Source organism: Chroicocephalus ridibundus, chromosome 1 (assembly GCF_963924245.1).
Source record: "Chroicocephalus ridibundus chromosome 1, bChrRid1.1, whole genome shotgun sequence".
In the NCBI taxonomy this organism is placed as follows: Eukaryota; Metazoa; Chordata; class Aves; order Charadriiformes; family Laridae; genus Chroicocephalus; species Chroicocephalus ridibundus.
This window is the reverse complement of record NC_086284.1, coordinates 183,528,416-183,541,662: the sequence shown is the minus strand read 5'-3', so window position 1 is coordinate 183,541,662 and position 13,247 is coordinate 183,528,416. Positions and strand designations below refer to the sequence as shown.

General features: G+C 46.0%; 1 protein-coding gene across 1 annotated transcript in view; it reads left to right on the top strand.

Moving 5' to 3' along the window:
• The window catches only part of LOC134510129 (ras association domain-containing protein 5-like), a 55,685-nt gene extending 44,656 nt beyond the window's left edge, over positions 1-11,029 (top strand). Inside the window, exon 3 of the mRNA XM_063323035.1 lies at positions 10,157-11,029. Coding sequence (XP_063179105.1) covers positions 10,157-10,240 — 84 coding nt within the window. The 3' untranslated portion in view covers positions 10,241-11,029. The remainder of the gene's footprint in view (positions 1-10,156) is intronic.
• Positions 11,030-13,247: the final 2,218 nt, after the last annotated feature.

Sequence of the window (13,247 nt, the reverse complement as noted above, 5' to 3'; positions counted from 1 at the left end):
CTTGCAGTTTTGAGCCTTTGTCTGCTGGGGAGTCAGCACAGCGAGTCCCAGAGCTGGGGACAGGAACTGCCCCGCATCCTGAGCCAGAAAGAGAGGTCAGCAGACACATCAGGGGCCTCTGATGGGAGGGAAGTGTGTGTGCCTCCATCCCACCCACCCCCCAGGCTACCCGGATTATAAAATGAGTTGGCCATGGTCCAACGGTTGGCCGCATTTCATAGACAAGTCCTCTAGACTGTGCTAAAGCACTGTGTGTTAAGAGCAGTCTTTCCTGGTCATTCCAGCTCTCTTCCCCACACTTTCGTTTCTTTTCAGTCACCTGTGGTTTTTGGCTGCAATTAAGAAGGAAAAAATTTCTGGCAGTTCTGCCATAGCCCGATTTGGCAGTTTCACTGGTTACTTCCAGTAATTATCTCCATGTCACAGATATGCCCTCAGTGCCAGCTTTAGGAAAACCTTCCACCTTTCTGGTGTTTGAGTAAGGAAATGGATTCTATAGGAAATTGCTTTCCTCTGAGAACAGCCCCTTCTTTACAAATGGTCTTGCTGAGGTCTTTTGGAAAAGGCTGCATGCGAAATTTGAAATATGCTGATGTGCAAATCATTTCAATAGCTGACCTGCAGAATCTGTTGGCAGGGCTGCTCCGCCGGAGCAGTTTGTTCTGGAGGCAGTTTGCTCTGCTTCCCAGCCGCCTGCTTCATTCTGGCAGCCGCACGTCTTCTGGCCCAGATGCCCGCAGCCTCCTGTCCAAGTTAGGAGCTAGACAAATTTTACACATGGTCCTGTAAATGCACCTCAGCTTATCATCCATGCGAAGAATTAGACCTAAAGCTTAGGCTGCCCTTTTGCCTCCCAAAGTTATTTTAAATGGATCCAATAAAGATGGATTTTGGGTTTACAGTGATGACTGTGCCGGCCGGACTCCCACCGAGGAGGGGGGAGAATCACTGCATTTCCTTGTAAGGGTATTTGCCCGACCGCAGAGCGGTGGTGACGGCTGCCAGCCGCCTGAGCAATAGCAGGCAGGGCTTTGAAAGCAGCAAAGCACATAGAGGCAGATCCTCCCGAAAGAGCAGATGCCGAAGCAGATGTTAAGGCCACATCGAGGACTGCTGGGCACAGCTTGGGGGGGGCGGGTCATGGCAGGAGATTGCCTCCAGGACGTGGATCTGAAATTCTTAGGTACGGCTCACAGCCTTGGTGTGCCTCTCTGTTTCAGATCCTCACAGCCCTGCCACAAGCCTCTTTTTAACTGTTTTGCAGAGTTTTCCCAAGTCAGTTTAAAAACAGGCCTTTGAAACAGACAGTTTTTAAGACCTTCAGACCCAAATGAAATGAAGATGGATGCCCTAATGCTCACAGCAAAGAGTGTGAGCTTTTTAGCGTTGTTCTGCTGTGATGTTACATTCAGTGACGTTTCTGCCACGTTCTGCGGACTGCAAGCAGGCTGCACATTCACTGATTACTTTCTGACCTTGAGGTACAGCCCATCTTTCAATTATCCTGTGACTCTGCTAATTTAGTCTCATTTCAGGGGAGGGGAGGAGCACCCTCAGTGTTAAATTACCTGCACATACGGAGATAGGGATGCGTCTCTACATCTGTTGAGTCACACGAACATAACCTCTCTTCGGCAGTGCGTTGCTGTGGTTTCTCTCCAGGTCCGGCACTCCAGACACTGAGTGCAGGTGGGAAGACGCGGTGCTGCTCCACGATTATGTGGGGGTCTGGTACTGCCCCTGTGGGACAAGAGGCAGAGGGTAAATGATGGAGACAGCGTATGACTGATGGGAATAAGCACTGATCAGCAGAACTCAAAGACAAGGTGTGAGGAACAAAGGCCATCCCTTTTGAAACAAAAATCATGCACTCTTTTTGCCAGATGCAGTTTGTTAACTGTTGGGGTTGGTGGGATTGCTTTTGTAATGGCAGCTACCCGGACAGATCTGGGATCCAGTTGGTATACGGCACAAAAGAAAGTGCTTGTGGCTCACGCAGGCTGGGGCTTTGTGCCCCAGAGCGCTTTGTGTTCCTCTCCTCCGTGGAGCTTTCCAGCCTCTGACCGGGGACATCTTACCTCGGTATCGCTGCAGTAGTGCCCCCCTGCGCTGGTGCCCAGCCTGTTTTCCTCTTGGGGAGCTCCATTTCGCCTGGAGGGATGGCTCAGCTGATGAAGCAGCTGCTGTACGGTGGCAGATTTCAGCCTGGTGCTATTAAAAAAAAATAAAAAAAATAATCGGAATTGGTTCCAGTTTATCCTAACCATCTAAACCCTAATTTGAGGCCGATCAGCAGCTGCTTCACCAACAGCTGAGCCGCCTGTGCTGAGGGACCGGGAACCTCTGGGAGAGGGGCAGCGCAGGCTGATAGCTAAGGGCAGGAGTAATTACTTGTGTCAGACCTCAGTCTCTCGGTGCAGGGGCTGCGCGGCAAATCTCAACACAGCAAAGAAAATCAGAGTTGCGGGAGATGTCTTCACGAGTCTGTAACAGAGAGGTTTTATGTCAGTGACAGAAAAGCGAACATGTTGAAACAAAGTGTTCAAATGTTGTAGGAAAACAGCTATATTTAGCTGCTCTAAAAATTGCTTAGTACCAGACATGAAGGAAATGGCTGTGGCAACCTACGCTCCTCCAGTTTCACCTGTTGCGGTGTTTCTTAAGCCTAGAAATATCTATAAAATAAGTAACAAAGCTGTTAAACCTTCCCCAGAAGAGGCGTAAACAAACTGAAACTCACTTGCCAAAGCAGCTATTGCTGAACTATGGATTGACCTTGAGCTGTGTCGATTTGCTGTAATGCAAACCATCTGCACGCTGAAACAATTAAAGCCTTCAGATCTCCTAGGAGTTTCCTTCCTCCGATTATAACTTATGTGCTGTGGTAGAACATAGAGGTAAACAGCTAGTTAGCGTGGACCTCTGTGTCTGTGTAATTTTATGGTGCAGCACATACAAAACCATTTCCATTTGAAGTGGCAGTCGGCTTTCAAGTAGAAAATACAGCATATGCTTGGTGCCGAATGCTGGAGTCACAGCTTGTAAAACAGCCTCAGTTAGACACATCTGCTTCGCCTCCTCTGCTTCCCTTCCCCCAGCTTCTCCTTCGGATGTACCGTTTTCGGTGATTTTTAACCAAGTTTCCGTAAAGCGCTGGTCCTGCTGGAGAGAGGCAGTGCTCAAACACAGACCTTCTTCTATAACGCCCCCGTGCACGTGCCCATCTGAAACCCTCCTGCCTTCTCGAACAGCGGGATGTAAATAGTGCTTCTGTGCGGTGAGTCTGTGGCCACGTCTGAAGAAAAGGGACTGGATAACAACTGCAAGCGATTTTATAAAAGTCTTGCTTATTTTACAACTAGTTTGGTTTCCAGAAGCTCCTTAAAGCCTTAAAAAATCAATCTTTTGCCATGGCATCAGAGTTTGGGCATTGCTGCTGTGGGAAAATACCAGAGACATTGCTTCTGTAGGATCTGTCTACAATTTGCTATGTCCCGCAATTGGCAAAATTTCATATTAAAAGCTCTACAGTGTAAAACCTCTTTTTACATGTTCTTCCACCATTTCTCTCCATCCAAATGATAACAGCATTAAAATTTTGGATCATCCCTTTTCAAATCACAGTGAAGACTAATCACCCAAGCTTAGTAAAACAAGAAAAGAGCTTTATTTTCTAAGAATAGTGTTTTTTTCTGATTCTTCTGAGCCAGCCATGACTATGTCCCTCTGCAGCCACAGGCCTCCATCCCAGGGAGTGACCCCTGGCCTCAGGCCAGGTCGTGCAGAGTGGCTCAGGTCAACATTTCTTAGAGGTGTCCCCTCCTAGAGCAGGCTGTGTCCTACACCCCTACACCTGTGGACCTAAGATATGGCGTGCATATTTTATTGGTTCAAATTGCCTGGAAAATGTGAGGGGAGGCTGAGGGGGCGACACTGGCTGGGATAGCATGTGATGGTGAAGAGCAGAGGAAAGCTAAGGGGTCCATGCTTCTGACACGGCATGATTTCTGGCCGCTGACTGCCCCGCTGGGGTTTGTTTTGAAGGAAATGCACTGATTTGCTGTAAAAGAGGGCCCACAAATGGACTCACATGTAAAATAAGACTATCACAACACCAGACCCTGGGACTGAGCTGGGAAGCTGGATTGTTTGGCAGTGTAGGTTCAAATCCTATCAATTGTAGGTCACATTACGCATGTTATGTATAAAGGGCTATCTCTAACAAACAGGCAAAAGTATATCAAATGCCAGATCTATAGTTTCCTTTGTGACCTGAGTACTGGCCTGCGTCTGACCTATGCTGGAGGCTGGAGAAGTGAGGAGGGTCTTGGTCATGCCCTGAATTGCAGCGTTGAGGGGAAAATGTTAAGCTCAAGGCAGTCAGACATGAAGGAGGCATGAAGGAAGCTTACAAGTACTGGTCTTTGAGACCCAAAAATATCCTGTTTGTGTTTTATTTTTTATAACGTAGGTGGGTTTTTGGTGAATAAATCAAATAAGAATCAGTCATATCAACTTGCCCTGCATCAGCCCAGGGCTCAGGCTCTGACCTCTTCACCCTTGGCAGGACCAGATGTGGCAGCAGGCAGAGGCATAAATAGCATTTTTCCCTCAGGGTGGGATGGTTTTTCTGCTGCATCTAAATGCAAATGTTGCTTATTTTCCCTATGGTCATCTCTTTTTTCCCCCAAAGTGCTGTCCTTACATCTGAGTGATAAAATGTAGGTAGAGGAGAGCAAGAGCTGCACAGAAGCAGGAAACCTCTCACAAGGCTACGGCCCCCGTGCCATCTGCAGCTCTCCTGGATTTCTCCTTGATGTAAAGTGCCCGCACCCTCCCTTCCTCTTCCCCCCGTATGTGAAGCCAGGAGGATGACTTTAAATCTGATAAATTGAGGATTCGAGATGCTGTGCACATCATGCCACAGTTTTGAAAGAAAAAAAAAAAGCACCACCATATATTCTTTTTTTCCTTTTCTCTTTTTAACTTCTGCAGTATCTTCTTAGCCCTGACACGTTTTCTGTAGTTGCCCTTTCATGTAGTGCACTTTTCCCATAATTATCCTTTTTAATTCTTCAGTATGTTTTTTCTCTAAATCTTCCTTCAAAAGTAGAAGCATACATCTCAGTTTTCCTGGACCTGTGCTCTTTTTCCACCCAGAAATCTGTCTGGCCATTTGTTCTGGGGTTTTCAGGAATTCTGGATAGAAAAATCTGGTTCTTATTTCAAAATGCTACCTTTTTTGTTTGGTTTTTACTTTGCCGATTTGCCTATTTATCACTTGTGTTTTTTCCAGTCCCTGCACTCCTGTCTCATCTTTAAACTGTCCTATTTTTTTTCCCTTGCACTGATGCTCTTGCAGCAGGGGAGGAAAAGCGTGACAGCAAAGGAGGAAATCGGGAAGCGTTAGGCCAGTGAATGGGGCACGGACCAAATGTGAAAGGAGTTAGTGAGAATTGGCTAAAAGAAAGGCTGATTCAGGGTAAAATTTTCAAAGGTGGCCGCATCCTACTGAAAATGTAAAAAATGTTAATCTTGTGCAGAAGTACGAGCAAGGGGGGAAAATTTAATTACCTTGCCTTAGCAGCTGGCGGCTCCTGGGTTGCCTGCTGGGCTGGCAAGCTGGGGGGCAAGCGGGGGCTGCCCTGCTGCAGCCCCCAGCATTTCAAGCTGGCGGGGCTGGCTCGGCAGGCGCAGGGCACTGCTCTGCGAGGCTGATTTTTTTCAGATTTTTCCAGCTGAGGATGGACTGGATGGATTAGACAGGCATGTCAGCAACAAGTTGTCAGATCTGTTGTCCTGTCAAATATCACTTTCTGGGATGCTTGTCTTCATGGATTGTTTGTCAAGATGATTTACTAGAAAGTCCTAAGCTTGTGGGGACAGTTTCTAGGGAGTTTCTACTATCTATCACAATCAGACTTATGAAACAGAGCGAAACGTCATCTCGTACACAGCATGACAGGACAATTTCTTGTTCTTTGTCTAGGAAATGACAATGTGGATGTGATTCCCTGACCAGACGGCCCCATCCCCCACCAATTCCCTAGTTTGAGGACAGATGCTGGGAATCGGATTGCAGCTACAGCACATTAGGGCTCACATTTTCGTGGTATCCACAAAGCACGCTGAGCTTCCACAGTTGTGGTTTCTATACTTAAAACAGAAGGTCCTAGTTAATTTTACTGCCCCGCGTATTTTTACATACTGTTAGCAATTAGGAAGAGAATTAAAAGTAGGAGAATGTCTGGGTTTTATATGCTTTATTATAGAATATTTCCTTAAGATTGTATTTTCTTGTATAGCAGCTCTGCCGCTTACTCTGGCGAGATGAGGGTACTTACAAAGAATTAGATGACAGCATTCCCAGGCCTCTGAGCTTCCCATATGCCAACCTTAACTTCTACTTAACTTATAATAGTCAGACTTAACGTCTGACTATTCACATCAATGGGACTGTGTGAGTAAGGATGAATTCTTCACCTGTTTATTGAGTGGGGGCTTTGGGGCTACATCTGGGTACTGACAGACTTGTGATCTGACATTGCTAGGGCTGGCTACAGCATAAGCTAAGGTGGCCATTGCTGCAGGGAACAGATAAGGCGGCGCTTAGCTTCAAACTCTTGCTCCTGCTGGCACATCCACCAATCTGTCTGTGACGCAAAAATCCAGCCTTTGAAACCAGAGCAAGGGGCATGGCAAGACTCACTTTGGTACATTTGCACAGCTCTTTGAAACCCTCTGACTAAACAAACATATGACAGACATCTGAAATATTTGTTCATTGTTTGTATTGTAAAATCTACCTTTTCTTATCTGTGACAAGAAAGTATCTGTTTAATAATGCAGTTTATAGTCAACTACTAGCAAATGTGTCTGCTTTGAAGAGCATTTCTGCCTAATTGGGATGCAAATACCCTGAAGAAAAATGCACACAAGTCAATGGCTTTAGGAGCTTTATCCAAATCTTTTCAAAGGCAATGGGAGTCTTTCAGTCGGTCCTGTTGGGTTTTGGGCAGGATGTGGGAAGGTTGGTGCTCACATGGCATGAGGAGGCCAGACTCCATGGCAGTGTCTTCAAACTGCAGAAATACTGCCTTGGTGAAGCTGTACCTGTAGCCTTACCCTGGCCTGTCTTGAGTCATCTTGCTAAGCTGGATCAACAACAACCACATCTTTTTTGAGGTAAAAAGGGGTATTGCTTGAATATTCTGGGAAACTTGCAAACTCCAACCCCGGGATGATGGTAATTCCAAAAGTGTGAGGAAGGATACGATTTCATCTCTATAGTTTTAGGTTGGAACCAAGGTAAAGTCCCCAGTCCTCCAAACTGTGTGTGTGCATGTTTAAAATTATGTGTAGCTCTGTTGATCTCAGTAAGACTGTGCCTGAGGGTAGGTGGCCGCATGTTTGCAGCATCTTAAAAAAGGAGACAAGCGCAATCTCCCCTTTACGTCCCCTTTTTATCTCCCTGCAAAATAATGTAGGTCTGACTGCTCCGAGCACAACCCCAAGATGCTATGAGGGAGGTGAACTTGCTCTGGGTTCTGTTATCTCTGGCCAGTCTAAGTATCTACCATGACAGTATGGTGGATGAAGACCACAGATTTGGTGCGTGACTGCAAGTTTGTGAATGCGTGAGTAAGAAAGTGATTACGTGGCTTATTTTTAGTTTCCAGGTATCCCTTTCATGTTGAGGATATTGGATGAAAGAGTTGCACTAAGGGGACTTAAGGGTGAGGCAGAATTAAGAATTTCAGGAGCTGGAAGAGGATTCCTGATAGTGCTTTTTAAAGTTGCATCTGCCATAGCATAGCAAGTACGTGTGCCCGTGGCATTTCTTCACCAGGAGATGGAGAGAGGCTGTTTAGCCGGCTCCTGTTTGCCTTCAGTCTGCACTCATGTGCCTGTGTGGCTGGAATTACCTTGTTTGAATTAACAAGTCTCTGAGTATGAATCAAAGGGTAATTGCCATTGCTGCCAGTGGTACTAAACAGACCTGAGCTATTAATTCAAGACAAATGGGAGAAATAAGTAAACAGAAAGTTTACTGGTGTAAGGAAACTACAAGCCTGAGTGGATGTTCTGCGTTGGTTGTATTTCAACTTCATTGCTTTGCTTTGATCATTTGAAATTACCACTGTTTTCAGCTAGAATGTATAAAAAACTAAATCCACACAATTTCTGAATTATTTTTTCTGATTTTAAAGGGACAGTCTGTTAAAACTGACTTTTCTTCCTCTGTAACTTGTTTCGGGGAAGTCTTTGCTATACAGCCATAATTTGTGTAATGAACATCATGGAATAATTATATTTCCCTGTAAATATGTTAGAAATAAGCTAAATTCAATGTCCTTTTAGGCGTGAACCCTTTTGGATTTCAGTCCTAAGCATATCTTAAAATTTAGTATGTCCCATAAGGACTAATCATGGATAAAGCAATGTCCGTGGTCGAGTCTTTACAGGATCAGGGCTGGCACTGGTAAAGGCATGTGGAGGTGGAAAATAAGAGAGAGAGAGAGCAAACCACAGGACTCCAGAAGTGACCAGATGGGTTCCTGAAGCAGACAGAGGCTGGGGGCATCTCACAAATTCATAGCAATTAGAATTATAAATACTGCCAGGGTCATTAATGAAACTCTTCCTGCAAAACACTGGTGACACCAGGGGATACTAATGCACGTTTAGAGGTAAGTAAGGGAGTTTAGTCTCTGCGCTGACCCTTTCCATCCCACAGCCCACGTCCTGCTTCCCTTCACCGCTCCGACCCCACTGGAGGCTGCCAGAGGTCCTGCCTGCCGGAGCTCATCAGGACCCTTGCAGGGTTTCCCCCAGGGTGGACTAAAGTCAGGAGGAATCTGTAGGCTCTTCTCTTGAGATCTCCACATTACTGTTTTTATTTTAATAGAAATAGAGTCTCAAATGCTGCAGAACTCTCCAAGCCCATGCCCTATCTTGCTTTCCGGCTCCTTTGATCCCGTGCCTTTTGATGTAGTCTGGCAAAAGTCTGGAAGAAAGACCAAGGCTTGTGTGTAGACCTGAGCATCTTAGTCCTGGGGCTCAAAGCAGCATTCCTGGACGAGTGAATGTTTAGTAGCTTTCCCGTTTTAATGAGTCCTCCCGGTTTCTATGTCAGAGGGCTAAGGGGATGTTTTAGAAACATGTAAACATCATGCAGTTGCTGATGCAGTTAATGTAAACTCTATAGGATGTTTTATCAGTTGTCCCTTTGTTTAGTCTGGGAAGCAGAATGGGGGGAAAAAAGAGAGTCCTAAAATACCCAAAAAGTTCCTATAAAAAACATCAGTGGACTGTTCTCTTTCTTTTGCTAAGAAGCAAATGGGCAAGGTTAAAGATTTAAAATATGATGTTAAGAAAAACTTTCTAACTCAATAAATAGCTTAAACACTGGAAGGGATAACTTTGGGTAGATGTTACACTACCATACTGTATTTCAAGAATGGGTGAGCTAAAGATCTGTTAGGGATGGTGTAAAGCCCTCGGTTCTTCTTCAGACCAGGGGATGAATTTACTGAACTACCCCTTGTAATCCTTGTCAACCAGACTTTCCTGTGGTATTGTGATCACTTCAATAAAGTGATATTTTGATACAAATAAACAAATGAAGCTGGAGGACTTGTGAAGCAGTCCACCTGTGTGAAATTCGATGTCTGGTTCTAAGAGTTATTTCAGTTATGGTAGTTGAAAGTCCTCATCCTTGACAGATTCATTAAATTATTCACACATGTTTTGCCATTTAGGAAGTTCAGCTTTAATTTCCACTTTTCTGGAAGCTATGCCTGATGTTTCGTTTCTCTGAACTGACTCTCCAAAACCACAAAGTGATTTAAAGCTCAATTTTATCCTTGAATGTAACAGTGATTTTAAATATTCTTTTTCCCCCTACACAACAGAAAGCTGTATATGACACAGGTTATCTTGCATGTGATTGCGTTTTATTAATATTTTATTCATGAGACTCTTGCTTTGGAACACACGACGCCCATTTTTGGTTTTACTATTTTCGGTTGTGTTACTTGAGTCACCACTTTTGACTGGCTTGAATGGGCTATAGTTTAAAAATATTCTGAAATTCTACCTGTGTCATCAAGCTTTAATAAAACACCAAAACCATTTCTTCTCTTTTTCTTCACAGGTGCATTTGCAGCACTGCCTGCTACGTGAACTTAATTGTTCATTTAAAAAGAAAGCATCTCCTTCTTGCCAGTTGCCTGTGTGATCCTGTGAACACTGTTTGGCAGTTTAATTTCTCGCTGGGTTGAATTATTTCTTGGAAGGACTGATTGAGAACCTCCAAAGTGCTTGTAGATGTTTTAGATCTCTGCTGTTCCACATACATTCCTTGGCTTTTAACTTCATTATTTTAACCTAATGCTTCAATAATTCTACTTAAGAACAAGCATGCTTTCAGAAAGCCTATTACTAACTTTATCTGAGACACGGCTGTTTTTGTTTTCATGATGCAGTGTGGGGTTTTTTTTGTTGACTACTTAAGAGGCCTGTCAGAGTGAACCAAAAATAATGCAAGGCTGGTAGTGTACAGGTTTCAGTGCAGCACCTAACAAAGAGCCTCGGATGAATCTTACCTAGGTAAGATCAAGAAGTCAATTTGAGAAGGTGGAAAAGTACTTGTCTGGGGACAGAGGCCTTGAAAATATGAACAGACAGTAGCCTGGGAACAGTGAAATCCACAGGGGTACCAATTAATCTTTAAGTATCGGTCTTGCAAAATACTTGGTAGGATTTGGATATGTTATTTGCAAGTACCAAGCAAATCAAAATTGAAAGGCATCACCTCTGTACCTTCATGTGAATTGTTTGATTCAGTGTCACGTCTGAAAAAAATTAAAGTAAAAAACCATTGTCAAATTAAAAATTAAAAGTCAAAGAAAATCACTGTCAAAATTAGGAGGCTTAAAAACAGAGCTATAGTTGAGGAGCAAACTCATACTGGAAGATATATCACAAAGAACTTAGACATATTTTCCCCATCATTCTTTGTTGCAGCAGGAGAAAACGATACTGTAATTCTTTCGGTGTTATCAATACAAAACATGCTTGACAGACCAGGTGAGTGCCATGCCTTGCTGCCAGAGAAGATAGAAAGTCGAGCCCGGGACTTGCAACTGATGTTGCACAGATGGACTCTGAGCTCCCTGGCAGCAGCTTATTGTGTCAATGATCCATTTTGCCAGCTTGATGGTCCACCCACACACTATCGGGTTTGAGCCAGCGGCCAAGCAAACGAACTGTGCACACAGTGACTTTTGTTGCTGGGGAGTCCGTCAAGTGGCCAGCGGATTACATTTGAAAACACTTTTCTAGTTTGAAAACGCAAATCCGCTTTTGTAGCACACCCGAGTCACTTAAAAACCTTCACCTTCCTCATGTTGCTGGGTCTCGGACAGGTTCAGAGGCAAGCCCAGCAGATCTCTGGTGGGACTTCCTTTTGGCATGGGGCTGGTCTTGGCGAGCCAGGTAACACAAAGCTCATTTGTCCAAAGCAAGCATTTTAATACGTTTTAGTCGCATTCAAGTAACCTGGCATTCAGCTTAAAGCTATCTTGAATACCGTGGGGCTTTACAGTGCCAACAAGTAGGGTCAAGATCTGACACATTCGCATCTACTCTGTTAAACTCAATTATTTGTTTTTAAAAGCTATGCAGCCTTCTAATCTGCCAGATACTGAAACTCCATACAAAAATCTGGGAGAATCAGAGTTTATGGGCAAGTAAGGATTTAACACCTCTCAAACTGATTAACTGGTTTTATTTCTCAGTCTGAGCTGTTTTGCTGGTGTTGAGGTGACTTTTATCAGTATGTACGGCATACTGGTGGGGGAAGAGCACCTAGCTGGTAGAAACAGACCCAGTCCCCACTTGGGTGGGGGGATAGGAATGGCCACACAGCAAATGAGGAGTTTGTGAGGGGCCAGCGAGATGGGGAAGAGGGAAAGGAGACGTCAGCTGATGGCATCCCAGAGACATCTGTGGCTGAGTACTGAGACCACGGCTTAGACCGCTGTTTAGTAAACACGCTGCTTCCAATCTGTTTAATCTAAGGCTGTGCTGTTGCTGGAAGGTGTAGCCTGCCCTCCTTCCTGATCCCCACAGCCCTGTCTCCCGGGGTTTGCTCCAGCGGCCAGCAGCTGAGGTGACTCACTTCCCCCCGCGGGACCGCTGCGGTGGCATGGGGACGGCTGGAACGCCGGGCTGAGGGCGTGCAGGAAAGGCAAGTCTGCTTTTTTGGGCAGCCTTAGGAAGCCCTACCTTAAACCCAGTATCCTGTCTGTCACAGTGACCAGCCCTAGATAAATTAAGGGAAGACATGAGAAACTCTGAAGCAGGTAATTACGGGGTGACTTGGCCTTCAGGCATTGTCTGTCATTTCCCCCATTAATAACGTGTCCGATGTACGCCCTGTGTCTTATCAGAGCTTGTGTGCTTTTTAAAATATGCTTCCCTGTTGGAGCGCTGGATATTCTCGCTATCTGTACACATATCTAATCATCTCTGCCGAGTCTTCACAAGCCTCGCTCCTCGTTACCTCCTGGGGCCACGAATTCCATTGACTTAATAGTCCGTGGGGCCGGTGTCGGGAGGCGAGGCCGGGCCACCCCCCACGGCAGCTCTTACTGCCCAGCCCCATTTGGGCCTGCTACCGGCTGCAAAGCTTAAATTCAAGGTTTACTGGAACAGCAAGGCAGGAAGGGCTTGCAATTGTTTTGCCATTGGTTGTTTATTTAATAACTTTGTTCTCAGAGGAGCGTAGGAGAGTGAAAGCAGGTAATTAGCAGGGGAAAGTTTGGGACCTTCTTTCTTTAGGAAGCCCCCCCCCCCCCCCCCAACTGCCTCGTCGCTTGCAATTAAGGGGGGGGTGGTGTGATAAGGTGCCGGCCGAGGCCAGGAGGGGGGTCGGTAACTCCAACTCGAGCCCGACCTTTCATCCCCCGCCTCCCCCCCTTCGCCGCCCGGCCGCGGGCTCACCGGGCCGGCGGGACCCCCCTCGCCGTGCCGGTGTTTCGGGGGGCGGGAAGCGCTCGGCCGCCGCCCCCTCACCTGCTGCCCAGGGCGGGCAGGGGCGTCCCCGCCTGGCAGGGCTCGGATCGGCTCGGCCCGCGGAAACTTGTGCGGCAGGAAGGGAGCGGGAGGGCGGGAGCGGAGCTGCCAGAGCAGCGGCTCCTCCTCCTCCTCCTCCTCCTCCTCCTCCTCCTCCTCCTGCGCCC